Genomic DNA, 26,419 nt, shown 5'->3' on the forward strand with positions numbered 1-26,419 from the left:
TATTCCTTCCCCACTCCCATCTCCATCATCTCCATCCCCACTGTCCCCATCCCTGTCCTCATCCTCTTCCCTGTCCCCATCTCCACCTCCATCATCTCCATCCCCACTGTCCCCACCCTGTCTCCATCCCTGCTCCCAGTCCCTGTCCTTGTCCCAGGGAAAATGAGCCCATCAGCCTCTGAGTGCAGTGATTAGGGGGACAGTGACCTCCTCACCCCCGCCCCAGGCACGGACCCGAGAGGAGGTGGGTTCTGAGGGTGCCCCTCCAGCCCTGCACCCCACTGGGGATGGCTGGGGGATCATCACCCCCAGCCCTGGGACACCCTGGAGGCTGCAGGGTTTGGAGCAGCAAATTTTTGATTGAAACTGGAAAAGTGAGAAAGGAAAATGAAAAAAAAAAAAGGGGGAGGGGAAAGGGAAAAAAAGGGGAAAAGGGAAAAGGGAAAAGGGAAAAGGGAAAAGGGAAAAGGGAAAAGGGGAAAGGGGAAAGGGAGGGAAAGAGAATGAGAGGGGAAAGCAGAAGAGAGCAGAGAAGTGAAGCAGCAACGGAAAATGTGCAGCGTGGAGCTCGTCCCTCAGAGTTTCCATCCCAGCCCAGGCAGGGGGGGCCCAGGCTGGGCTGCTGCTCCCGGCCCAGGACGCCCCTCCCCCACCTCCACTCCTCCTGCCCCCCAGAGCCTTGCTGACCCCCCCAGGGGTTGTCACCCTCCTGCTCCCGGATCTGCTGCTGGACTTCTGACCTGGGGTGTGGGAATGAGCCCCCAGAAGGGACACAGCTTTGGGGTGTGGGGGTGAAGATGTGGAGGATGAGCCCCCCCCGGGAGGGCTCAAGGCTGAGGTGTTGGTGTGCGGATGGAGGGACCTGCCCTAGGCTGTGGGGGTGCAGATGGGAGGGGGATGAGCCCCCCAGGAGGGACTTAACCTTGGGGTGTGGGGGATACAGATGGGAAGGTGAAGCCTCCAGGAATGACCTCACCTGCAGATGGGGGAAAGAGCCCCCCCAGGATGGACTCAGCCTAGAGGCATTGGGGTGCAGAGGGAGGAACCCAGCCCGAGGATGTGGGGGCGCAGAGGGTGAGGGAGAGAAACCCCCCAGGATGGACTCAGCCCTGGGGCTTGGGGGTGAAGATGAACCCCCCCAGGATGGACTCAGCCCTGGGGCTTGGAGGTGAAGATGAACCCCCCCAGGATGGTGGAGACATGGGGGTGCAGCAGAGGGGATGAGCAGCACTGACCATTTGGGTGGGATGAGACCCCCCAGCCCTAGGGTGTGGGGGTGCAGACGAAGGAATGAGCCCCCCAGGAGGACACTCAATCCTGGGAGGTGTCAGATCCAACCCCCCCACCCCCACTGGACCCACCCCCAGCAGCAGGACCAGCACCCAACCACGCTGCCGGCCAGGGCGAGCTCTGCCACCCGCCAGGTGCTGGCTGAAGCTGGTGGTGCCCCCGGGCACTCCGAGCATCCCCTCTCGCTGCGTGCCCGCCCCCAGCCCCGGCTCCGCCGCCCGGTGCCCCGCCGAGGCGTGGCACGGCGCTGGCAGCCCAAAGGCCAATTAGAGCCTGAGCTGTGCCCAGCTGGGAGCAGCTGGAAATAGCCAGGAGTTGGTGCCCGTGATTATGGGGTGCAGTCCTGGATGCCACAATTGAGGGTGCCGAGGGCCGGGTGGGCACCAGGAATAGCTGGGGTGGAGCTGTGCTGTGGGCTGTGGCCAGCCCTGGGGGGGTGGAGGGGAAACTGAGGCACCAAGCTGTGTGTGTGTCCCACGTCCCCGTGGGGGGGTGGGGAAGTTGAGTGAGGTGGTTTGGGTTGGAGTAGGGGAAAACATCCTCCAACCCCTCCCCCCCGAGGGCTTCTCGGGGGCTCTGGGGTGGGTTTGGGTGATTGAGGCTCCCGGGAGGGGCATCCTGCGGGGGGGCACTCAGTGAGGCCGAGGCCACCATGGAGTCAACCTCCTCATGGAGCTAATCCCCTCGTGGGGTTGACCTCCCCCTCCCCATGGAGTCAGACCCTGCCAAGGGGTCAGGTCCCTCATGGGACCAACTTCCCATCAGGCCCCCGTGGAGCCTACACCCTGTTGGAGTCAACCTCCCCACGGGCTCAGACCCTGCCGTGGAGTCCAATCCCACCATGGGGTCAACCCTCTCCTGGTGTCACCTCCTCCACGGGACCAATCTGTCCACTGAGTTGACCTCCCTGTGGGGTCATGCCCTGCATGGAAGCAAACCCCTCATGGGCTCAGCCTCCCATGGGCTCAGCCTCCCATGGGCTCAGCCACCTGCTTGTCACCACCCTAGGGGACACCATCTGCCCCTACCCCCATCCTCACTGCCCCGACCCCACACCCTGGGGGGAAGGCACCAAGCTGGGTAGATTCCCCTGGTGTGGGGCTGTGGACCGAGGTGATACGGAGTGGGGGAGGGGGCTTCTGATGCGGAGCTGGCTCCTGGAGCTGCTGAGTGGGGAACAGGGAAGGGGGAGGGGGGGACAGAAAGAAAGGACTCTAATGGGCTCCATGTGTCTGGGCTGTCCTGAGGGGACTTAACTCACACCAGATGCCGGCGTCTGCTCCAGCTCCACCTCCTCCAGCTCCAGCTCCTCCAGATCCAGCTCCTTCAGCTCCTCCAGATCCAGCTCCAGCTCCAGCAAACCAACCCCAGCGCTGCCTCCCTGCCCCCCCAGCCCTCGGCCCCTCCAGCTCTGCTTTTCAGTAGGACCTACCCAAAGTGGGCTGGGGGGGAGCCGAGTGCAGACCACCCTCACCCCACATCCGTGGGGCAAGCCCTGCCCCGGAGCAGTCATTCACTTCTGGGGGCATCCTCTGAATTCTGGGGAGGATCCATCCACTTTTGGAGGCTCCTCTTGACTATTTTTGGGGCACCCATGGAGGTTTTGGAGCAGTCCTCAGCTTTCTGGAGCACCCATTGGCTCTTCAGGGCACCCACTGACTTTTGGGGGCACCCACCGGATTTCTGGGGTGCCCCTGACCCTTTGGGGCACCCACCAACTTTCCAGGGCATCTGCCCACTTTTGGGGGCACCTATCAACTTCTTTCTTTGGGGGGGCTAGAGTCCTGCATGGAGAAGTTTGGGGGCATCTATCAGCTCTTGTGGGGCACCCCTGGGCATTTTGGGGCACACCTCCCCTCCCCCAGCATTTGGTGGCACCCCCCCACTTTTTGCCACGACCACCAATGCTTTTGGGGGGTCGCCAACGACCTTATGGAGTCACCACTGAAGGTTTTTTTGGGGGGGGGGGGGGCAGAGACCACTCAGTTTTTCTGGGGTGCCCAAGCAGCTTCTGGAGGTGCCACTGAAGTTTGGCAGCAGGCACTGAGGCTTCAGCTTAACCACCAATGGGTTTTGGGGGGGTGGGCTCCAACTTTTCTGGGGGGACAACTCCCCCCCCCACTTCTCAGCCACCATCTGCAGCTCCAGTTCACACCACCGCAGCCAGCCAGAGAGAGCATCTCCCATGCCCTGAGAGCCTGCAGCTGGGGGAGGGAGACAACCTCCATATCCCAACCTCCCTGGACCAAGGGATGGCTCCCAGCTGGATTCCACCACCTTTAGTGAGGGGATTTGGGGGGGGATGTGTTCAGCCCCCCTCAACCCCCCTCTCCCATCCTCTCTGCTGCCCTTCACCCAGCCCAGGCCTGCATTTTGGTGTCTCCCATTTTCACTTCCCAGGATCCTAATGACTTTTCCAGCCTTTTTTTCCTCTCTCTTTTTTTCCCTCTCTGTTTTTTTTTCTCTCTTTTTTTCTTCTTTTTTTTTTCATTCCTTTTTCTTCTTCTTCTTTTTTTTTCTCCCTTCTTCCAAGTGGGATCTCTTCCCTTTCCCCCTCCCAGCCCCCACAGCCCCTGCACCCAGCTCCTGCATTCCTGGGGCGGGCAGCCAGGGGGCTGATGAGGTGGCATCGTCTTGTGTGTGTGCATCTCCCCCCCCCCTTTTTTTTTTCTTCTTCTCCTCTTTCTTCCCTCCCTTTCCACGCAGAGAAAGAAAGGAAAAAAAAACCCACCCCAAAAAAAAAGCGCAGGGGGAGAGGCAGCAGGAGCGAAGGCAGCCAGGAGGGGACCCAGCCCCCGGTGACATTCTTTTCTTTTCTGTCATGCTGCAAAAATTAAAGCCACATCTTCAGCCTGCCTCAGCCTGGAGCTCGGCCAGAGGCTTTCGAGTGGCCCAGGCAGGATTGGAGGCTTCGCCCTGCAACGTGTCTCGGATGCGAGGATCCAGGGCTTGGAAGCAAGGAGGAAAGCCGAGGCGGGGCGGGGGGGGCCGGGGGGAGGCCCAGTAGCTTCCCCCTCCCCATGCATGCGAGGCATAGCCCTGGCTCCACGCGTGTCTGTGTGCGTGGCTGTGCAAACCCAACCCCTCCCGTGCTGTTTGGCTGGGGTTGGGGGTCAGTTTTTGGGGCTGGGGGGGGTTGCTTTGGGTTGCATTTCATTGAAAGCAGAAATGAAGAGGCCTGGGGAGGTCACTGGTGTGAAATGGAGCTGGGGGGGGGCAGTTTGGTGCTCTCTCGACGTGTCACTTCCTCCCCTCCCCCAGTCCCCCTGCCCTGGCCCTGTTGTTTCATGCTTAAATGGCATCGATTTATTTTGCCTTAGAAAAGTACAAACCAACCCCCCCAGACCCCCTATTAAAGAGAGCAGGAGCTCGGTGGGAGCTGTGCTCGGCCGTGGGCTTCCCCTCTGCCTCACCCCCACTGCTCCAGCGCCTGGCACGGAGGGAGCCAGCCAAGGTGTGAAGCCTGCACCCACTTCCCCACCCAGCCCAGACCCCAGAGCCTCATTTCCTACCTTCCAGCCCTTTCCAGACCCCACCCTTCAAAAACTGGGGGGGCCAACCTGGGTGCCACATTGCTCTCTCTCCCCAGCGGCTGCCAGTGGCCCCCTCCCAAGGCCTGGCAGCCCTGGTGAGTGTGGCTGCTTGGCTGGCAGTAATTACACCTCCCAAATTGCAGAGTGGTTGTGGATGATCCTCCAGGAGCTTTTTTTTTCCCTTTCCCTTCCCTTTGCTGCTGCTTTTTTTTTCCAACCAACGTGGCTCCTGCGAGCGTGGAAGCGGCGGTGGAGGAGTGCCAGGGAGGGGGGAGCAGGAGGGATGGAGGGAGGGATGGGAGCTGGGGAAAGAATGAGGTGGGAAAGAGAGGGGAGAAAAAGTGAAGCAAATTCGGCTGCTGGGGTTGGCTTCTTCCTGGGGGGGGTTGGTTGGGGGTTGAAGGATGCTCTGGGTGCCAGAGTGCTGCTGGGCCTCGGCCTTTGAGGTGGGCTTTGGGGGATCTTGGTCCCACTGGCGTCCTGGGTGGGTGTTGGGGAGAGGTGGATGAGGGAGTGGGGGGTAGGGTGCAGGGGGTCACAGGTGGGTGCAGGTGTTCGCACCCCCAAGGTGCAGCACTCAGCCTCGTGTGGCACCGAGGGCCCCAAAGCGCCACGTGCCACATCCTCTGCCCACGCCCCACCCAGCCACATCCTCACAAACACCTCAGGGTGTGCAAACTTCCCTCCAGCCCCCCCAAACCACCCCCAAAGCCCCCCTCAAGCCCTCATCCCCCTCGGCCCAGCATCCCCTTCCCTGGCGTCGCCTGGCACCGGCATCCCCAAGGCACCATGTGCCACATCGCCTCCTCCCGCCTCGGCCAGCCACATCCGGACCCCAAACACCTCAGCACGTGCAAAACCCCCCCCAGAGCCTCCAACCCTCCTCCAACCCCCCCCAGCCCCTGCCCCAGCATCCCCTTCCCCTCCACCCCACAGCCAGCAGCTCCCAGCCCAGCCTGGGGACACCACGCGTGTGCACGTCTGCGTGTGCATGGACGGGACGGGTTGCGAAGGGGGGGGTTGGTAGGGGTGTGATGGGGAGGAAGGAGGAGTGGGGGCATGAGGGGTCCCCCCGACTCGCTGAGCGTCTCTGATTGGTCGAGGGGCCGTCCAAAATTCCCTGGTCGCTGCGGGTCCCACCTCTCCCAGCGGCAGCGTCGGTATATAAGGGGAGGGCGAAGGAGTGGACGGAGGGCAGTAGGAAGTTTCTGCTGGGGTCTGGATTTGGAGCTCCAGGAGTCGGATCGGCCCCGTATGACCCCAAGCTAAGAACAGAAAGAGACCCCAAAGAGTCTACATGTCTAATATTTAGACATGTTCAGCTTTGTGGATTCTCGGTTACTGCTGTTGGTAGCAGCGACTGCACTACTCACCCACGGGCAAGGAGAAGAAGACAGTGAGTAGCTCTGCCGCGGCCCTGCCGCCCGGCCGCGGGGGCAGTGCGGGGAAGGGTCGGGGAGCATCACCGACGGCTCGGGCTTGCTGCCCCGGGCTTGGTGGAAGGGGAAACGGGGCGGGTGGGAGGGTAGAAGCGGGGTGGTCAGAGTGAGTTGGGCAACTCCCAGCTGGAGAGGAAAAGAAACTTGGAGGAAGGGGAAAAAACACCAAAAAACCCAAAAAACCACGAGCAAGGAGGGGGAAAGTGGGGCAAGGGGGGGGGTTGGGGGCTGGAGGGCGAAGGGGTTTTGGGGGGGGTGTTTTAGGGGGTGAAGGGGCTTTAAGGGTGGAGCATTTTCAGGAGCAAAGGGGGGTTAAGGGGTGGAAGAGATTTAGGGGTGAAGGGGCCTTGGGGGTGAGGGGGCTTTAGGGGTGAAAGGCTTTAGGGGTTTCAAGAGGTGGAAGTGGTTGAGGGGTGAAAAGGTTTGGAGGTTTTACGGGATGGAGAAGTTTTAGGGCTGAAGGGGTTTTGGGGGTGAGGGGGTTAAAGGGTGAGGGGGCTTTAGGGGTGCAGGGCCTTTAGGGGCGCAGAGGCTTCAAGGGATGGAAGGGTTTGAGGTGATGGAGTTTTAGGGGCGATGGAGTTTTAGGGGTGAAGGGACCTTAGGGGGTGATGGAGCTTCAGGGGGTGAAGGGGGTTTAGGGGTGAAAGGGTTTTGAGGGCTGAAAGGGGTTTAGGGGCAAAGGGGTTTAGGGGCAAAGGGGCTTTGGGGGGTGAAGGGGTCTGAGGTGGTGATGATATTTTGGGGGGTAAAGTTTGAGGGGGTGGTGGAGTTTTAGGGGTGAAAGGATCTTAAGTGGCACAGGCATTTTAGGGGTGCTGGAGGGGTTTTAGGGGTGGAGAGGTCTGAGGGAGCGAAGGGTTTTGAGGGGGTGAAAGGATTTGAGGGGGTTAAGGAGTTTTTAGGGTGTTAAAGGGGTTTGGGGTGAGGAGGTTTGGGGGTGAGTGTGTCTGGGGGGTGAGGGGGCTTTAAGAAGTTAAGCGGCTTTGGGGAGGGTGCGGGGGAGTTATAAAGGGGTTTTAGGGGGGGTTTAAGGGGTCTGTGGTGGGTTGGGGCGTCCTGCCAAGAGTGAGGAGGGAGGGGAGGGTGGAGAGGAGCCGGAGGGAAGGAGGGAGCTGGGGAAAAAGGGGAGGAGGAAGGAAAAGGAAAGGAGAGGAAAGGGAAGGAAATGAGAGGAAAGGGGGGAGAAGCGCAGGAGAGAGTGGTGGGGAGGGGTGGGGGGGGGGGAGAGGAGAGGGGAGAAAGGAGGAAGGGGAGGCGCTGGGGGGCTCTGGGGGGCGCAGCCCCCGGCTCTGCTAAAGCCATCAGGAAAGAATTAGAAAGTCTGGGATGATTCATAAGGAAAACGTCCGAGCAGCCCTGCGGAGCCGGCAGCGGCCGCACGGCCCCGCACTGCACCGGCCCGGGGCGCACGGCTGGGGGCGCTGCTCCCCGACCCCACCGCCGCCGCGGCCCCTCGCAGCTGCCACCTGCAGGCGTGGGGACACAGGACCCTGGGGCTGAGCCAGGCCTGGGCTGCCCTTCGCGTTTTGCCCTGTGCTGTCGCGCCGGGGGGGCTGGGGCGCGTTGCGGGGGGAGTTGTGCATCCTGCACCCTGCAGGTCGCAGCTGGCAAGGGCCAGGCTGCTGCAGCAGGTCCTGCCCCAGGGTCTGCCCTCGCCCTGCTGGAGCTTACCTGGTGCCTCTCACCCTGGGCTCTGTCTCTGTTGCCCAGCAGTTTGCCCTTTACAGTCACCAGTTTCCCACTTTCCCTCCTGTATTCCACAGTTCTCCCCTTCTTATTCCCCGTTTTCTCTCCTCTGTGCCTCCTATTTCCATCCATACTCCACATTTGTCCTTCCACACCCTGCCCTTTTCCTTCTACAGTCCACATTTGGGCTTCCACATCCCACACTTGGCCTGCTTCTCTCCCACATTTCCCCTCTTGTATCCCACTTCTTTTCCTCTTACATCCCACATTTGCCTTTCCCACCCTGCAGCCAACCCTTTCCAAGCTGCATTTTGCCTTTTGCCTTTTTTTTTCCTTGCCTTTTTGCCTCTCTTTCCCCTTTCTCCCGTTCCAAGCTGATGACCACAACCCAGCCCAGCCCCACACTCCCCCCGCGGCCTCTTCCCCAAGACCCTTCCCCACCGTGGGGCCACCCCCAGCTCCTGGCTCCTCGCCCTGCCTCCAGCCCCCGCCCGCTTCCAGCCTCTGGATTCTCATTCCTCATCCCAGCTGGGCTGATCCAAGCCTGTCCCACAGCCTCCTGGATCTAATTTCAGCCCAGACTTTGGGGCCAACCCATTCTATCGCAGCCCCATCCCATCCTCATCCTCACCCTCATCCCAGTTCCCCCCAGCCGCTGGTGGGGCGCCCCCTCCGTGTCACCCCCGGGGGGGGTTTGCCTTGGCCCTATGCTCCCGGAGCGCCTGGCCGGGGGGGGTTGTTTAAATTCCAGCGTCTGTGGGAAGAGTTTTTATTGTTGGAGCTTTTTCCTGTGTCACCGCCGTGGGCTGATGAGAACCAGATGAGGGGGGGGGAAGAGAGCTGCCGGAGCGGAGCAGGGGTGGGGGCCGGAGCGAAAGCAGGGAAGAAAGGCCCCTGTGAGAGGGGCGGCCGGGGGGTGCCGGGGGAGTTTCCCACCCCCCGGGCCCGGCGCTGAGGCTGTCCCCTCGGCCGCAGTCCAGACGGGCAGCTGCGTGCAGGATGGCCTCACCTACAGCGACAAGGACGTCTGGAAGCCAGAGCCCTGCAAGATCTGCGTCTGCGACAGCGGCAGCGTCCTCTGCGACGACGTGATCTGCGAGGACTCCGACTGCCCCAACGCCGAGATCCCCTTCGGAGAGTGCTGCGCCATCTGCCCCGACACCGATGGTAACGCTGCCCCCCCCGGCCCCCGCCCCCTCCGCCCTCGGGGTGCCCAGGGAGCGGCAGGGCTGGAGCCGGCTCCGCAGCCCCTTCGGGGGGTCGGCTCTGGGCTGCTGCGTCCTGCAGGCTTCCCCTAACGCTGCTGCTTCCCCCCGCAGCCTCCCCAGCCTTCCCGGTCACTGGTGGAGTAGAGGTAAGACACCCCCCCTTGGCCGCCTCCTGCCCCCAGAATGCTCTGGCACCCCCACCCAGCTGTGTCTGGGGACCCCCTTCTCTGACCTCCCTTCTGGTCTCTCCTCAACAGGGTCCTAAAGGCGACACTGGCCCCAAAGGAGACAGGGTGGGTGTCACCGCCCCCCGCACTTAACCAGCCCCCCCCGCCCACGCCATGCCCCTGGAGCTCAGCCCTCTCTCCTCTCGCCCACAGGGACTGCCCGGCCCCCCCGGCAGAGATGGCATGCCTGGGCAGCCTGGTCTCCCTGGACCCCCAGGCCCTCCAGGTCCCCCAGGCCTCGGCGGAGTAAGTATGGGGGGGTCTGGGTGGTGCAGACCCCGGGGGGGTCCCCACAGGCTGCTCACCCCCTGCTCTCCCCTGCTGCCTGCAGAACTTCGCTCCTCAGATGTCCTACGGCTACGATGAGAAAGCAGGTGGCATGGCTGTGCCCGGGCCCATGGTGAGCACAGCTGGCACAGGCACCCCGGGACGGGGCACAGGGGGCGCTCGGGGGCAGGAGTGGAGTCGGTAGTGCCAAGGATGGGGCTGAGTGGTGGGAGGGATGGAGACAGGGATGGGGTGGTGCTGGGGTGGTGTTGGGGCAGCCATGGGGGTGGAGTGGTGGTAGGGTGGCAATGGGGTGCCAATGAGGTGGCAATGGGGGATGGAGGTTTGGTAGGGTGGCAATGGGGTGCCAATGAGGTGACAATGGGGGATGGAGGTTTGGTAGGGTGGCAATGGGGTGCCAATGAGGTGGCAATGGGGCATGGAGTGGTGGTAGGGTGGCAATGGGATGCCAATGAGGTGGCAATGAGGCATGGAAGGTTGGTAGGGTGGCAATGGGATGCCAATGAGGTGGCAATGAGGCATGGAGGGTTGGTAGGGTGGTACTACAGTGAGGTGACAATAGGGTAGAAATGGGATGCCAATGAGGTGGCAATGGGCATGAGTTGGTGTCAGGGTGGCAATGTGATGGCAATGAGGTTCAAATGGGGTGACAATAGAATGACAATGAGGTAGCAGTTGGGTAGCTATGGGGTGACAGCAAGGTGGTAATGGGCATGGGATGGTGATGGAGAGGTGACAGAGTGGCAATGAGGTGCCAACAGGGATGAGGATGAGTTAGATGCAATGGGGACAGAGATGAGGTTGGGTGGCAGTGGGCATGGGATGGTGATGAGGTTGTGATGGGATGGCAACAGGGTGAAAATGGGATGTAGTGAGCATGGGGTGGCAATCAGGTGACAATGGGCATGAGGTGATGGGCACAGTGATGGCATGGTGATGATGATGATGGAGACAGACAGGAATAAGGACAGGAAATGGCTACTGCTGGGCACTAGCACAGGGTGGTGACAGGGCCAGCAGTGGGCTGGGGTCAGTGGGTACAGCAGTGGGGTGGTGATGGGGACAGGCCACAGCAGCCACTCCTCACTTCCTCTCTCCTTGCCAGGGCCCAGCAGGTCCCCGTGGTCTCCCCGGCCCTCCCGGCGCTCCGGTAAGCATCTCCCTTCCCTCAGCCTGGGGACAGCCCAGGGACCCCTGGGGGCGGGCTGGGGTGAGGGCAGGACAGAGTCCCCCCCCTGGCGGCTGTGGGAAGGGGTGGGGATGCTCATCCCTGCAGCAGGGGACTCTGCCGCTGCCACCAGGGGCTTTGCCCCCAGGCTGCTACTCTCTAACCCATTTCTTCTCCTCCTTTTCCTTTTTCCCACCCCCTTGCAGGGTCCTCAAGGTTTCCAAGGCCCCCCTGGAGAACCCGGAGAGCCTGGGGCTTCTGTGAGTCCTGCCCCCTCCCTCTGCCACCTGAGGTGCCCCTGGCGTGGGCACAGCACTGCCTCTTCCCACCCTGTCCATGGCCACACTGTCCCTGCTCCAGGGCATCTCTGGGAACAGGGCTGCCAGAGCCTGGCCCTGCCCAGCCCAAGTGGCAAGGGGACAGAGCCACCCGCAGCAGCCTCACCCTTGCCCTGCCTCTCTCCTAGGGTCCTATGGGTCCTCGTGGTCCTGCTGGCCCCCCTGGCAAGAACGGAGATGATGTAAGTGGCCTGTGGCTGGGGTCCCCTCCCCTCCACCCCAGTGTGGGTCCTGGTGGCCCTGGCTCAAGGCCACATCACCAAGCCACTCTCCTCCTCCTCCTCCTCAGGGTGAAGCTGGCAAGCCTGGTCGCCCTGGCGAGCGTGGACCCCCTGGCCCCCAGGTGAGATGTTCCCCAGGCCACCCCTCTCAGCACCATGACCAGAGGCTTTCTGCCCCCACCTCGGGGGTGGAAATGAGTGGGGCGTGGGGACAGCCCAGCCTAGGCACCTCCATCACCACCTGCCTCCTCTCCTAGGGTGCCCGTGGTCTGCCAGGAACCGCCGGCCTGCCGGGCATGAAGGGTCACAGGGTGAGTCCCACCCCCACGTCAGCAAGACTTAGTGCTGTGGGGGGAGCTCCACCTCGCTGAGTGGTCTCCTCTGACTCCCCCCCCCCCCCCCCCCCCCCCCCCCGGCTTCTCTTTCCTCCTGCAGGGCTTCAGTGGTTTGGATGGTGCCAAGGGTGAGCCTGGTCCTGCTGGTCCCAAGGTGAGGAGTGGTGGCAGTGCCATCCCCATCGTCCTGCTGAGGTCACCTCTGTCCTGCATCCCTCTGGAGCAGGTCCCTCAATGTTCTCCTTTCTCCTAGGGAGAGCCTGGCAGCCCCGGGGAGAATGGTGCCCCTGGGCAGATGGTGAGTCCCTGAGGGCCCTGCTGGGGACCTGGCCTGGCAGCACGAGGGGGCTGTGGCTGGGAGCTGAGGTGGGATGGGGATGGGCATAGCCCCTCCTGGAGATACCCCTGTGGGCAGGAGCAGGGTGTGGGGGCACGGGGATGAAAGAAGGCCCTGGAAGGTCCCTCCTGGTGATCTAAATGCGTCCTGTCCCCTGCCCAGGGTCCTCGTGGGCTTCCCGGTGAGAGAGGTCGTCCTGGTCCCTCCGGCCCCGCTGTGAGTATTTGGTCTGGGCAGGGCTGAGCATCTCCTGTCCGGGGGGATGCAGAGGGGCTTAGGGACCCCTCTCTGAGGTGGCCATGGCTGATGGCTGTCTCCTCTCCCACAGGGTGCTCGTGGTAACGATGGTGCTCCTGGTGCTGCTGGTCCCCCCGTGAGTGCCCCCGAGCCCGCCCAGCATCGCCTGCAGCTCCTCCAGAGGGAGCTCCTGGCTGGCACCAGAGCTCTGCTGCCCAGGACCCCTCCAGCCGCTGCCGTCTGAGGTGGGATCCCAGCCTCTGACACTTGCCCTCTCTCCCGTCTAGGGTCCAACTGGTCCTGCTGGTCCCCCTGGCTTCCCTGGTGCCGCTGGTGCTAAGGTAGGGCCTGCCTGACCATCTCCTGCCAGGTGGCATCTCCTGAGCTGGGGGAAGCTGGGAGCAGTGCGGGAGGTACCTGGTGCTCAGGTGGCCGAGGGCTGAGAGGGCCCAAAGTGCAGTGGGGCAGAGAGGAGTGTCCCAGCCAGACCCGCGGGCACCTCTCCTGGCTTGGCCTCCACGGGAAAGGAGCTGCAGATGGAGAGGGACATCAGCCCTGCCAGGGGCTTCAGGGCAGCCTTCATGCTCGTGACTCTTCCTCCCTTCTCTTCCTCCCCAGGGTGAAACTGGCCCCCAGGGAGCTCGTGGCAGTGAAGGTCCCCAGGGTGCCCGTGGTGAGCCTGGTCCCCCTGGCCCTGCTGGCGCTGCTGGTCCTGCTGTAAGTGGCACCCGATGGCTCCTTGGCCTTCAGCCTCGCATCCTGCCAGCATCAGCATAACCCTCCTCTTCCTCCTTGCAGGGCAACCCCGGTGCTGATGGTCAGCCTGGTGCCAAGGGTGCAACTGTGAGTGTCCTTCAGCCCCGCCCGGCTCTGAGGCCAGAGCCCAAGCTGCTTCCTCACCACCTCCTCTGCCTCTCCTAGGGTGCCCCTGGCATCGCTGGTGCCCCTGGCTTCCCCGGTGCCCGCGGTCCCTCCGGACCCCAAGGTCCCAGCGGTGCCCCTGGTCCCAAGGGCAACAGTGTGAGTACCCCTGGGCAGCTCCAGCCTCCTGCCCCAGCCAGCTGCTCTCACTGGAGGAGTCTCCTCTGGTGTCCCTGGGAGTGCAGCCTGCGGGGGGCGGGTGCTGAGCACCCTCCTGCTGCCGAGGGCCCGGGCAGGATGCGGCTCAGGGCTCCCTTTGCTCACCCGGCGGCAGGTAAAGGCTTTTCCCTCTTCTCTCCTTCCCCCCGCAGGGAGAACCTGGAGCCCCAGGCAACAAGGGAGACACTGGAGCCAAAGGAGAACCTGTGAGTGGCCCTGCTGCCGGCTCGGGCTAAGCCCCTCCTGGGCCCCATACTGAGCCCACGATGGTGCTGCGAGGAGCTCCCTGTGGGTGCTGATCCCTTCACCTCCTTCCCCAGGGTCCTGCTGGTGTCCAAGGTCCCCCTGGCCCGGCTGGTGAGGAGGGCAAGAGAGGAGCTCGAGGTGAGCCTGGCCCTGCTGGGCTGCCTGGCCCCGCCGGCGAACGTGTGAGTAGCTCTGCCCCTCCTTCACCGCGGCCCTGCCCCCAGCCCCAGCCTCCTTCCCCCTCCCCACCTGCGGGTGCCAGGCTGGCACCCCCAGCCCCTTCTGATGCCCCTGCAGGCTCTGCAGTGGAGCATCTCAGCAGCGACTCCAGGCTGCTCCCGCTGGCACTGGCTCCCAGCTCTGCACATCCCACCCCCAAGCCCCCCCACCCCCCGAGGTCATCTCATGTCACTGACCCCTCTCGTGTCCCTCACAGGGTGCCCCTGGCAGCCGTGGTTTCCCTGGTGCTGATGGCATCGCTGGTCCTAAGGTAGGTTCCCACCTCTGTGGGCACCTGTTGGGCACAGCAGGTGTTTCTAGCTGCCCCGTGCAGTGGCAAAGCTGACTCGGTGCTGCTGCCTCCAGTGCCCATGCCCGGGGGACCTCCCGCGGCTGGGCTAAGCTCTGTGCCCTCTCCCCAGGGCCCCCCCGGCGAGCGTGGCTCCCCCGGCCCCGTTGGCCCCAAAGGATCTCCCGGCGAGGCTGGACGCCCTGGCGAGCCTGGACTCCCCGGTGCCAAGGTGGGTATGGCAGGGTGCTGGGCACGGGGGCTGCGGCCCCATCGGCGCTGCCAGGCGCTGGGGGCTCCATGCCAGGGGCGGGTGCTGGGCTGAGCTCTCCGTGCCGCCGGGGGAGCTGCTGCCCTCTGGGTGGTCCTGAGCTCCTCACCCACCTCTGCTTCCCTTGCAGGGTCTGACTGGCAGCCCTGGCAGCCCTGGTCCCGACGGCAAGACTGGCCCCCCCGTGAGTTGTGCCCCACGATGCCCTGCTGCCCCCTGCCTTGCTGTGGGCTCTGCTAACAGGTGCTTGCTCCCCCCTGTAACAGGGTCCTGCTGGTCAAGATGGTCGCCCCGGCCCCCCCGGGCCCCCCGGAGCCCGAGGTCAGGCTGGCGTGATGGGCTTCCCTGGCCCCAAGGGCGCCGCGGTGAGTGCCTGGCAGCGGCGGGGGGCGGCTGCGGGGGCAGCTGGGGGCGTCCAAGCGCTGGGCCCTGAGGGGTTGCCACCCTCTGGCCACTGCCACCCCCTGGCCACTGGCACCCCCCAGGGCAGTGGCTGCAGGGGGGCTCCTGTGGAGCAGACACCTAAGGAGGGGTGGCTGAGGGCATCCAGCCTGCTGCAGGCTTGTTCCCGCGGGTGGCATGGTGCCAGTGTGGTCTCATCTTGCTCTCTTGCTTTCAGGGTGAGCCTGGCAAGCCTGGTGAGAGAGGTGCCCCTGGTCCCCCTGGTGCTGTGGTAAGTGTCCCCCAGGGCTCAGACAGCCCCTGGGGGTGGCAGGGAGCTTCACCATGGGGTGGGGTGGCAGAGAGCCTCGCCATGGGGTGGGGTGGCAACCATGGCACAGGGCACAGCCAAGCTGGGGCCAGGCAAGGCCTCCAAGGATGCGAAGAGCATCAGGTTGAGGTAGCCTGGATGCCAGCCTGGTGTCTGCCAGCAGCTTTGGAGCAGGCACAGGAGGGAGCTGATGTGGCCATGGGCAGCTTGCTGCAGCTTCTGTGCTTAGAAGGATGCTCGCAGGGGAGGTGCAGAGTCCCGCGGGGGGAGGTGCAGAGTCCCGCGGGGGGAGGTGCAGGGTCCCGCGGGGGGAGGTGCAGGGTCCCGCGGGGGGAGGTGCAGAGTCCCGCGGGGGGAGGTGCAGAGTCCCACGCGGGAGGTGCAGGGTCCCACGCGGGAGGTGCAGGGTCCCGCGGGGGGAGGTGCAGAGTCCCGCGGGGGGAGGTGCAGAGTCCCACGCGGGAGGTGCAGGGTCCCACGCGAGAGGTGCAGGGTCCCGCGGGGCCGTTGCTGGGCTGCAGGCTGAGTCCGTGCCCTGAGCACCCTCTTCTGCCCCTCCTGCGCAGGGTGCTGCTGGCAAAGACGGCGAAGCAGGTGCCCAAGGTCCTCCCGGCCCCACTGTGAGTATCGAGGAACCTTTGCCCGCCCCGGGCCGTGCCCAGCCCCTGGAGGAGGGGGCTTGGGAACCACTTGCCCCCCGCCCACTGGTCTCGTCTCCCCCAGGGTCCCGCTGGAGAAAGAGGTGAACAAGGTCCCGCAGGCGCTCCTGGCTTCCAGGTGAGGGCTGTGCCCTTCCCTGGGCAGGGGACACAGCAGCCAGCGTGGGGCTGACGCTGCCCTGTCCTTGTCCCCTTTGGTCACCCATTTCTTCTTCCTCCTCAGGGTCTGCCGGGCCCTGCTGGCCCCCCCGGTGAGGCTGGCAAGCCTGGTGAGCAGGTGAGTGTGGGACGGCAAGGTCACAGGTGGGAGTGTCCCTGTCCCCTCGTCCAGTCGGGGCTGCTGGTGGAGTGTCCCCCCAGTGCCCCCCGAGGCGCTGGGCTCCACCTGGCCTCTCCCTGGGAGCTCTGAGGACTGCAGCTCTGCTGTGCCCCCCCAGGACTGCAGGATTCCCTCCCTGTCCTTCCCCATCACCCCAGGACTCTGGGACCCTCTCCCTGCCCTGTCCTGTCCCCCAAGGACTCTGGGACCCTCTCCCTGCCCTGTCCTGTCCTGTCCCCCAAGGACTCTGGGACCCTCTCCCTGCCCTGCCCTGCCCTGCCCTGTCCTGTCCCCCAAGGACTCTGGGACCCTCTCCCTGCCCTGTCCTGTCCTGCTCTCCCAAGGACTCTGGGACCCTCTCCCTCCCTAGCCCTGTCCTGCTCTCCCAAGGACTCTGGGACTCTCTCCCTTTTCCTCTCCCTCTCCAGCCCTGTCCTGTCCCCCCAGGGACCTTCTCTCCCCCCAGTCCTCCCCATCACTGTGGGTCCCCCCTTTGGGGACATCCCTGGGACCGGTCCCCTTGTGCCCGTGGCCACCTCTGCCCACCCTGACTCCTCGGCCACCTTCTCCCTCCTTCACAGGGTGTCCCTGGAGACGCTGGTGCCCCCGGGCCTGCTGGTGCCAGGGTAAGCTGAACCCCACTCACTCCCTAGCTGGCTCTTGGCACCTGCCTGGTGCCCACCATCCCCGTGACACCCTTGACCCCCCTTTCTGCCTCCCCTCCCCAGGGTGAGAGAGGCTTCCCTGGTGAACGTGGTGTGCAAGGCCCCCCCGGTCCCCAAGGTCCCCGTGGTGCTAATGGTGCTCCTGGTAACGATGGTGCTAAGGTAGGTGCCAGGCTTCCAGCAGACCAGGCTGGCACTGCTCGGGTGGTGGGTGACCAGCTGTGAAGGGGAGAGAGGTGGCTTTGGCTTCCCTCCCTTTTGCTGTGGCCGAAGGTGGGGAGGGGTCTGCCATGTGCCAGCTCCACTCTAACCTCTGTTTTGTGTCTCTCCTGGCCAGGGTGATGCTGGTGCCCCCGGTGCCCCCGGGAACCAAGGCCCCCCCGGCCTGCAGGGCATGCCCGGAGAGCGTGGTGCTGCTGGCCTGCCAGGTGCCAAGGGTGACAGGGTACGTTGTGCCCACGCCCCCAGACCCTCATGTCCCCTGCTTGGTCCTCTGCTCCTCACCACACCTTTGCTCCCCCCCCCCGCCAAATACCACCCCCTCTGGGCTGGATGTGCTGCCTTAAGGTGAGGTGGGCAGGGGGGGATGCTGAGTGCCACCACTGGCACCATCCGAGGTGGTGGTGGGGATGCTGAGTGCCACCACTGGCACCATCTGAGGTGGTGGTGGGGATGCTGAGTGCCACCACTGCCACCCGCTGAGGCGGGCAGGGGGAGGTGCAGAGTGTCACCACTGTCACTGTCTGGGGTGGGGGGAGGGAAATGCTCAGTGCCACCTTCGTCACCATCCACACGTGGCACTGGGGACAGTCCCATGCTGGGAGCTGAGCCCAGCTCTTCCCTCTGCACCCAAGAGGAGGATGAGGATGATCCCAACCCCTCCCAGAGAAGATGAAGGACCTGGGGGGGTGCCTTGGTGCAGAAAGGAAAGGAAAGGGAGGGGCAAAGTGACCCCCCTGGAGGCTTCCTCCCCAGTTAACCTTCCACCATCCTCTTCCTCTGGCAGGGTGACCCTGGCCCCAAAGGTGCTGATGGTGCTCCTGGCAAGGACGGCCTCCGGGGTCTGACGGGTCCCATCGGCCCCCCCGGCCCCGCTGGTGCCCCCGGTGACAAGGTAGGGCTGTGCCCTGGCTGGGCACCCCCCTGGGGACAGAAGTGTGTCTGTGTCCCCCCCAGCACCTCCTCACCTCAGCCTTGACCCCCTCCTGTCTGGTTTTCCTCCCCTTCTCCAGGGTGAAGCTGGCCCCCCCGGTCCTGCCGGCCCCACTGGTGCCCGTGGTGCTCCCGTAAGTGTGCCCCCCCCGTCTGGCGGCCCTGCTGTGGGTGCCCTTCCTCGGTGCCACTCCGGCCGCGGCAGGCTGGAGGTGACTCTGCTCTCGCCACCTCCCGCAGGGTGACCGCGGCGAGCCAGGCCCCCCCGGTCCTGCTGGATTTGCTGGCCCCCCCCGTAAGTGCGATGGCCTCCCCCCTCCCGCCCGGCCCTGCAGGGGCCTGATGCTGCCCCGCCGGGGCCGTGCCGAGCCGCTCAGCCCACGCTGCGCTCCCGCAGGGTGCCGACGGCCAGCCTGGTGCTAAAGGAGAAACTGGCGACGCCGGAGCCAAGGGCGATGCTGGCCCCCCCGGGCCCGCTGGCCCCACTGGTGCCCCTGGCCCCGCTGTGAGTTACTGACCCCCATCGCCCTCCCCCCACGCCCCCGCTCGGGGTCCAGCCCCACGGCACAGCTCACCCTCCTCTTCCTCCTTCTCCTCTCCCTCCTCTGCAGGGTGCTGTTGGTGCTCCTGGTCCCAAAGGTGCTCGAGGCAGCGCTGGACCCCCTGTAAGTAGCAGTGGGGAGGGGGAGAGTTGGGACACGACCCCCCCCGGAGGTGGTTGGAGTCCCCCACGACCTCCAGCTCTGCACCCCAAAAGCAGCTGTGGGGGACAGCAACGACCTGGGGCGGCTTTGTCCCGCGGTGGGATGGAGCAGGTGGGAGAAGGGGAGGGGGATTTGCTCGTGCAGTGTCCCAGGCTGGGCACTTCCCTGCTGCCCACCGGCCCTGGGGCTCCCTGCGGTGGTGCCCAGGCAGGGGGCAGGGCCCTGGGTCTGCTGCAGGGCAGGAGATGCCCACATCTGGCTCTTGGTGACTCCAGTTCTCCTCCCCCCCCCAGGGTGCTACTGGTTTCCCTGGTGCTGCTGGAAGAGTTGGTCCCCCTGGCCCCTCCGTGAGTACCCCTGGGGGGGGGCGGAGGCGGGGGGCAGGAGGGTGCTGGTGGTGAGATGGATGTGGGGTGGAAGATGCTGGGCACCCATCCGGGCGGCTCCGTGTGGCCGCCTTGTCCCGGTTAGCATCGGGACACCTTTGGCCACCCTTCAGCTGGCCGCTGGGGGGGGTGGGTGGTTGCCGCCTGACTTCACTGCCCTCCCCCGACTCCTCCAGGGGAACATCGGCCTGCCCGGCCCCCCCGGCCCCAGCGGGAAGGAAGGTGGCAAAGGACCCCGCGGTGAAACTGGCCCTGCTGGCCGCCCTGGTGAGCCAGGACCTGCTGGCCCCCCCGGACCCCCCGGCGAGAAAGGCTCTCCTGGTGCCGATGGCCCCATCGTAAGTCAGCTCTGCTGCCAGCCTGACCACCCCCACGGGGCTGGGGATGCTGGGCAGAGTCACAGCCCCCCTGCAGCCCAGCGTCCTCTGGCCACCTCTCCCGTGGGGAGGATGTGTGCCCCCCCCCGCTCGGATGCCACTCCCTGAGGTGTTGCTTGTCCCCGCAGGGTGCTCCTGGTACCCCCGGGCCCCAGGGCATCGCCGGGCAGCGCGGTGTGGTTGGTCTCCCAGGGCAGAGAGGAGAAAGAGGCTTCCCCGGGCTGCCTGGCCCCTCGGTGAGTACCTGGGGGGGCTTCCCGGGAGTGCACCATGCTGTGACCCCCCTTGGGGTCCGACTCACCTGTATGGCCCCGGTGGGGAGGACACTGGCTGGTGTCTGAGCCCTCCTCATCCCATCCTCTCCTCTGCCTAGGGTGAACCTGGCAAGCAAGGTCCCTCTGGTTCCCCTGGCGAGCGTGGTCCTCCCGGCCCCATGGGCCCCCCCGGCTTGGCTGGACCCCCTGGTGAAGCTGGACGTGAGGTGAGGAGCTGTGGGCAACCACCAGTGTTGGAGGGGCACCGACCCCTCACCCCCACATGCATCAGTGTTGGACTCAGGGTGCTGAGGCCTGGGCAACTCATGGCCTCCACGGAGCTGCCGTGGTGGACGCAGGGTGGATGGTGCCAGCCTGGCTCCTCTTAGCCCTCAGCTGCCCTGACTTGGGGGGGTCTCTGCTCCTCTGCAGGGCGCTCCTGGTGCTGAAGGTGCTCCTGGTCGTGATGGTGCTGCTGGTCCCAAGGTGAGTGGGCTGGAGGTGGAGCTGTGGGGGGCAGGTGGGTTTGTGATGGCTTCGTGATGACCTCTCCTCTTCCTCCTTCTCTTCCTCCTTTGCCTTCTCTTCCTCTTCCTCGTTTTCCTTCTCTTCCTCCTACGTCTCCTCATCCTTCTCCTCTTTCTCTACTTCCTCTTCCTCCTCTCCCTTTCTCCTCTGCCTGCTCCTCCTCCTCTTCCTCCTCACAGGGTGACCGTGGTGAGACTGGCCCTGCTGGCCCCCCTGGTGCTCCTGGTGCCCCCGGTGCCCCCGGTCCTGTTGGTCCTGCTGGCAAGAATGGAGATCGTGGAGAGACTGTAAGTGACCTTCTACCCAACCCTTGCACCCCTCAGGAGACCCCAGCCCAATTCCGGAGCAGCTCCTGTGAACCCACCACGGGCCAGGATCCGGGCCCAGGCTCAGCTCTCACCCTTGGCTCCAGCTCTCTCCCCACCCCGCGGGGAGATGCTGCCCCAGGCTGGTGGCAGCCGAAGCTGCAGGCTGCTCTAACCTGTCCTCTTCTCTCTCCTTTTAGGGTCCTCAGGGTCCCGCCGGCCCCCCCGGTCCTGCTGGTGCTCGTGGTCCTGCTGTAAGTTGATGCTCTCCTCCTCCATCCTCCTTGCTGCTCCTGTGTCCCTCTGAGCGTGGGGGCAGCCACTGGCCTGGACCACGCTCAACTCATCTTCCTCCTCCTCCTCCTCCAGGGCCCACAAGGTCCCCGTGGCGACAAAGGTGAAACTGGTGAACAAGGTGACAGAGGCATGAAGGGTCACAGAGGCTTCTCCGGTCTGCAGGGCCCACCTGGTCCTCCTGTGAGTGCCAAGGGGCGATGGTGGCTCTGGGCACTGCCCCCAGCCCTGGAGCAGAGCAGGATGCTGATGGATTCCTCTCCTCCTTCCTTGCTTTGCACAGGGCTCTCCTGGTGAACAAGGTCCTTCTGGTGCTTCTGGTCCTGCCGGGCCCAGAGTAAGTTCTCAGCTGAGCCGCGACCCCCACAGCCAGGGGGGAGCAGGGCGGGGGGGGAGGGGGTCCTCATTGTCCTCGGGATTCTGGCGGGGACGTGGGCTGGGGCGGGAGGGGATGACTCTGCCCAGGCAGGGCGGACGTGCTGAGCCCTTCTGCTCTCCCGCAGGGTCCTCCTGGCTCGGCTGGCGCTGCTGGCAAGGATGGTCTCAACGGCCTGCCCGGCCCCATCGGCCCCCCCGGGCCCCGCGGGCGCACCGGCGAGATCGGCCCCGTCGTACGTACAGACCCCTGTGCTGCTGCCCGCCGCAGCCGCCCGCCTTCACCTGCTGCTCGCCGTCACCATCCTCACCCTCCTCCTTCTCCTCCTCCCCGCACAGGGTCCTCCCGGCCCACCCGGTCCCCCTGGTCCTCCCGGCCCCCCCAGCGGCGGCTTCGACTTCAGCTTCCTGCCCCAGCCCCCCCAGGAGAAGGCTCACGACGGTGGCCGCTACTACCGAGCCGACGATGCCAACGTGGTGCGGGACAGGGACCTGGAGGTGGACACCACCCTCAAGAGCCTGAGCCAACAGATCGAGAACATCCGCAGCCCCGAGGGCACCCGCAAGAACCCCGCCCGCACCTGCCGCGACCTGAAGATGTGCCACGGCGACTGGAAGAGCGGTGGGTGCCCGCCCGCGGCTGCCGGCATGGCCCCGGCCCCCTGTGCCCTCTGCCTGCTCCTCCCCTCCACCCTTCCTGCCTTCATCCTCCCCTCCTCACCGCCTTCCTCTGCTCCTCAGGGCTGTTGCTCCACCCCCCCAGATCCCTCCTCCCTGCTCTTCACCTCCTTCCTCCATCCCTCATGGCTGCTCCTCACCTCTCTCCACCATCCCTTCATCCTCCACCTCTCGCAGCAATCCCTCCCCTGTTCAACCACCTTCACTTCCTACCTGCTCCTCATCTTCATTCCTCCATGGCTGCTCCTCAGCTCCATCCTCCATGGCTGCTCCTCAGCTCTATCCTCCATCCTCCATGGCTGCTCCTCAGCTCTATCCTCCATCCTCCATGGCTGTTCATCATCTCATCCTCCATGGCTGCTTCTCACCTCCACTCTGCATGGCTGCTCCTCAGTTCTATCCTCCACCCTCCATGGCTGTTCATCACCTCCACCCTCCATAGCTGCTCCTCACCTCCATCCTCCCCTCACCGTGGCCACCTGCCCAGCTCCCTGACCTTGTTCCCTCTGCCCCCCAGGTGAATACTGGATCGACCCCAACCAAGGCTGCAACCTGGACGCCATCAAGGTCTACTGTAACATGGAGACAGGAGAGACCTGTGTCTACCCAACTCAGGCCACCATTGCCCAGAAGAATTGGTACCTCAGCAAGAACCCCAAGGAGAAGAAGCACATCTGGTTCGGCGAGACGATGAGCGACGGCTTCCAGGTGGGCACGGGGGGCGGTGAGCTGGGGACGAGCTGGCATGGCCCAGGCCACTCTGTGGTGCCTATGGTTGGCCTTGGTGGTCCTGAGGGCCTTTTCCAACCTGGATGTTTCTGTGGCTCCTCCAACAGTTCGAGTACGGCGGAGAGGGCTCCAACCCAGCTGACGTCGCCATCCAACTGACCTTCCTCCGCCTGATGTCCACCGAGGCCTCCCAGAACATCACCTACCACTGCAAGAACAGCATTGCCTACATGGACCAGGCCACTGGCAACCTGAAGAAGGCTCTGCTGCTGCAGGGTGCCAACGAGATCGAGATCAGGGCTGAAGGCAACAGCCGCTTCACCTACGGCGTCACCGAGGACGGCTGCACGGTGAGAGCCCCGGGGCACGGGCGGGGGCGTGGGGGGATGTGCTCTGGGGACTGGGCTGGGTGGTGAGGAGGTGTTATGGGGATGGCAGGGGGTGTTATGGGGATGAGGTTGCTTAGGAGATGTTATGGGTTAGTGAGGAGGTGTTGTGGGGCTGAGGCTGGTGAGGATTCATTATGGGGTTGGTAGGAGGTGTTATGGGGATGAAGTTGGTTAGGAGGTGTTGTGAGGCTGAGGCTGATCAGTGAGGATGTTATGGGACTGGGGCTGGCGAGGAGGTGTTAGGGGGAGCAAGGCTGGCGAGGATGTGTTACAGAGATGAGCTTGGTGGGGATGTGTTATGGGGACAAGGCTGGTTGCTGGGGATGAGTGGTAGAGATGTGTTATGGAGGTGGAGCTGGTGAGGAGGTGTTACGGGGACAGGCTGGTGGGTGGGGACGAGATGGGGAAGGGGTCGGCGGGGACGAGCCATGGGCACAGGGCTGGCTGGAGAGGAGGTGTTAGAGGGGCTGATTGGTGAGGATCTGTGATGAGGGTAGGGTGTGTGTGGGGGGCACATTTCTGGGGGCCCCGAAGCTGATGGTGCCCTCCCCGCAGAGTCACACCGGCGCCTGGGGCAAGACAGTCATCGAGTACAAGACGACGAAGACCTCTCGCCTGCCCATCATTGATTTGGCTCCCATGGACGTTGGGGCTGCAGAGCAGGAATTCGGCATCGACATCGGCCCCGTTTGCTTCTTGTGAACCGGTCCCCCCCCTCGCGGCAGGAGAGAGTAAAATACTGAGAATAACGATGATGATGATGATGATGATGATGATAATAAAAAGAAAAAGCCCAAAAAAACAGCTAAAAAAACAAAAAATGGAGAAAAAAAAAATGCTCTCCAGTGGACTCAAATCTTGTGTCAGTTCCTACCCAGCGTCTCGACAGCTGCTTTGTGGTGCCAGCAAAGACAAAAAGCCTCCCCAGAACAAACACAAACAACCTCTCCACCCCCCAGAGCCAACCCAAACCTCCCTCCCCCTCCTCAAACGACCACCACCAACCAAACCAACTCAGCCACGAGCATTAACTCCTCCCCAGAAATGAAAAAAGGAAAAAAAAAGACTAAAAAAGACTAAATAAAGAAATGATTTTCAAACCAAAGCACCAGGCAGTGGGGTCGCTTGCTTGCCCTCCCCTCCACGCCACCTCCTCCTCCTTCTCTTCCTCCTCCTTGGGGCCAAGCAGCTTGGCCCCAGCACCACTGAGCCCCAGCCCAGGTGGATCTCGCTGCATCCCAGCCCTCTTGGCCTGCGTCTCAGCAACGTCCTGGAGCTGGATGGGGTGGAGAGCTCTGAGACCCACCTGGGCTTGGGTCACTCACTCGACCTGAGGCCTTCATCCTGCTTTGGTCCTGTTCGTTCTGCTTTGTGCCATTTCATTTTAGATCATTTCCTCTCACCTTCTTTCACCTTCTTTCATTTCCTTTAATGCTATTTTAGCTTCTCTTTCTCTTTTCCCTTCCCTTCCCTTCCCTTCCCTTCCCTTCCCTTCCCTTCCCTTCCCTTCCCTTCCCTTCCCTTCCCTTCCCTTCCCTTCCCTTCCCTTCCCTTCCCTTCCCTTCCCTTCCCTTCCTCTCTCTTTAAATGCACTTCCCTTTCATTAATTCTCTTTCCTCCTCTTGACTTTCACTTTTATTTCACTCAATTTAATTTGATTTTCTCTTTACTTCCTCACTTATTTTGCCTTTGCCTTTCACCTTCTCCAACGCTCTGCAGTTCTCCTCACTTCCCTTCCATGTCTTTCTTTCTCTTCCCTCTCCTCCTTTCATTCTCCTCAATCTTATTTCATTTCACTTCATTCCCTTTTAATGTCTTTCAGTTTCTTCCACTTTTGTGCTTTCAGTTTTGGTTTTTTTCCCCCCCACCTAATTTAATTTTATTTCAAATGCTTTACTTAAAACTTCTTTCTGAACTGATTTTGTTTCTCCTTATTTTGCTTTGTTGCATTCCACTTCTCCAGGTTCTGCTGAGCTTCGTTTCACTGATTTGAATCAAGTTTGGTTTATCTTAGTTTAGTTTAATTCCTCTTTGCTTTGGTTTCATTTTATAGGTTTCATTTACATTTAATTAATTCTTTTTTTTTTAAGTTTAGTTAATTTTTGATCAGTTTAGTTCAGATTTTCTTCTGCTTTTTCATTTACCTGATTGAAAAAAATCATTTCAGTTGTGGTTGGCTTCATTTTGCAGCTTTTACTTTGTTAGTTTTACTTTAATTTAATTTTATTATTTCACTTCATTTTACTTCAGGTTTATTTTATTTTTAAACTTGATTTTATTTTCCTTTGCTTTTATTTTACTTTGTTTTATATTATTTTCCTTTCCTTTCATTTTGTTTTTACTTTGTTTTATTTTGTTTTATTTTATTTCCTTTACTTTTATTTTCCTTTATTTTATTTTACTTTAGTTCATTTTGTTTTATTTTATTTTTACTTTATTTCATTTCCCTTTACTTTCAATTAGCTTAATTTTATTTTCCTTTACTTTTTCCCCTTTATTTTATTTTATTTGACTTTGTTTTGCTTTATTTTATTTTATTTTCCTTTATTTTATTTTCCTTTGGGTTAATTTATTTTGTTTTGGTTTATTTAATTTTACTCTGCTTTGTTTTATTTTTTTTTCCTTTATTTTCTTTTGAGTTAATTTATTTTGTTTTATTTTATTTTCCTTTCTTTTGTTCTATTTTATTTATTTTACTTATTTAATTTATCCTTTCCTTTCCTTTCCTTTCCTTTCCTTTCCTTTCCTTTCCTTTCCTTTCCTTTCCTTTCCTTTCCTTTCCTTTCCTTTCCTTTCCTTTCCTTTCCTTTCCTTTCCTTTCCTTTCCTTTCCTTTCTTTCACTCCATTCCATTTCCCTTCCTTTCATTCTCTTCAGGCTGATCTGCTCTGACTTTGTCCCACCCAGGACCCCTCTGCCCCATTCCCCCCTCCCCAGCAGCCCCTGCCCCTCTCCCATCTTCCCTCTCCCCTTTCCCAGGCTCACCTCACGCTGCCTCTGAGCGACTTTTTGGTCCTTCTGGGTCCATTTCTCTTCCCTTTTCAAGCACTTTCAGCTCCCTTTGGGGCTTTCCACTCCCCCTCACCCATGACTTTCCCCCCAGGTGCCAATTTCTCTCTGTTTTCCCCGTTCAAGTTTTTTGTTTGAGGGGGAGGAGGTTCGTGGATATTCCCCCCCCTCCCCCCGGCCCTGCTCTCACCCTGCTTTACTTTTTGGTTTAGTTCTCTGTACTTTTGATCCCACCACACTCAGCCCCCTCCAGCCTCAGCCCCCACCACACTCAGCCCCCTCCAGCCTCAGCCCCCACGAGCCTCAGGCCCCTCAAGCCTCACTAAGCTCCCCCTGCCAAGTTTGGGTACGTTCCCCCCCCCCCCTTTTTGCTGCAGTTGTACCTGTGGACTTCACACGGTGCTGTTTGCTCCCCCCCTGCCCAAGACAGACCCCAGGAGAGCCCCCAGGTGATGTCCTCAATGGGGAAG

General features: G+C 62.1%; 1 protein-coding gene and 1 long non-coding RNA gene across 2 annotated transcripts; one reads left to right on the plus strand and one right to left on the minus strand.

Moving 5' to 3' along the window:
* Positions 1–4,796: 4,796 nt before the first annotated feature.
* On the minus strand, positions 4,797–6,355 carry LOC135191946 (uncharacterized). Its single transcript, XR_010308884.1, has 3 exons — positions 6,197–6,355; positions 5,964–6,088; positions 4,797–5,125 (listed from the first exon to the last, which is right to left on the minus strand). It is a non-coding gene; the product is annotated as an uncharacterized LOC135191946 (long non-coding RNA).
* Positions 6,030–24,046, plus strand: COL1A1 (collagen type I alpha 1 chain). The gene is made up of 51 exons (XM_064174676.1): positions 6,030–6,219; positions 8,927–9,118; positions 9,271–9,305; positions 9,417–9,452; positions 9,540–9,632; positions 9,718–9,786; positions 10,780–10,824; positions 11,049–11,102; positions 11,309–11,362; positions 11,470–11,523; positions 11,659–11,712; positions 11,837–11,890; positions 11,990–12,034; positions 12,236–12,289; positions 12,402–12,446; positions 12,598–12,651; positions 12,929–13,027; positions 13,109–13,153; positions 13,232–13,330; positions 13,543–13,596; positions 13,711–13,818; positions 14,073–14,126; positions 14,278–14,376; positions 14,546–14,599; positions 14,682–14,780; positions 15,035–15,088; positions 15,694–15,747; positions 15,851–15,904; positions 16,010–16,063; positions 16,687–16,731; positions 16,834–16,932; positions 17,108–17,215; positions 17,777–17,884; positions 18,003–18,056; positions 18,163–18,216; positions 18,320–18,427; positions 18,534–18,587; positions 18,920–18,973; positions 19,189–19,350; positions 19,518–19,625; positions 19,763–19,870; positions 20,076–20,129; positions 20,351–20,458; positions 20,677–20,730; positions 20,846–20,953; positions 21,054–21,107; positions 21,274–21,381; positions 21,485–21,767; positions 22,341–22,531; positions 22,660–22,902; positions 23,497–24,046. Exons 1-51 carry the CDS (start codon positions 6,138–6,140, stop codon positions 23,641–23,643), a joined length of 4,359 nt encoding a protein of 1,452 aa, XP_064030746.1. The 5' UTR covers positions 6,030–6,137; the 3' UTR covers positions 23,644–24,046.
* The last annotated feature ends 2,373 nt before the right edge of the window (positions 24,047–26,419 follow it).

The sequence above is a fragment of the Pogoniulus pusillus genome, chromosome 40, assembly GCF_015220805.1.
Source record: "Pogoniulus pusillus isolate bPogPus1 chromosome 40, bPogPus1.pri, whole genome shotgun sequence".
In the NCBI taxonomy this organism is placed as follows: domain Eukaryota; kingdom Metazoa; phylum Chordata; class Aves; order Piciformes; family Lybiidae; genus Pogoniulus; species Pogoniulus pusillus.

What these genes read in the sequence shown, in the direction of transcription:
- COL1A1 (XM_064174676.1), top strand. Translation starts at nt 6,138, where the DNA reads ATGTTCAGCTTTGTGGATTCTCGGTTACTGCTGTTGGTAGCAGCGACT. An exon ending in CTGGTCCCTCCGGCCCCGCT is followed by an intron (nt 12,290 to 12,401) that starts GTGAGTATTTGG and finishes CCTCTCCCACAG; the next exon opens with GGTGCTCGTGGTAACGATGG. An exon ending in CTGGCGCTGCTGGTCCTGCT is followed by an intron (nt 13,028 to 13,108) that starts GTAAGTGGCACC and finishes TCCTCCTTGCAG; the next exon opens with GGCAACCCCGGTGCTGATGG.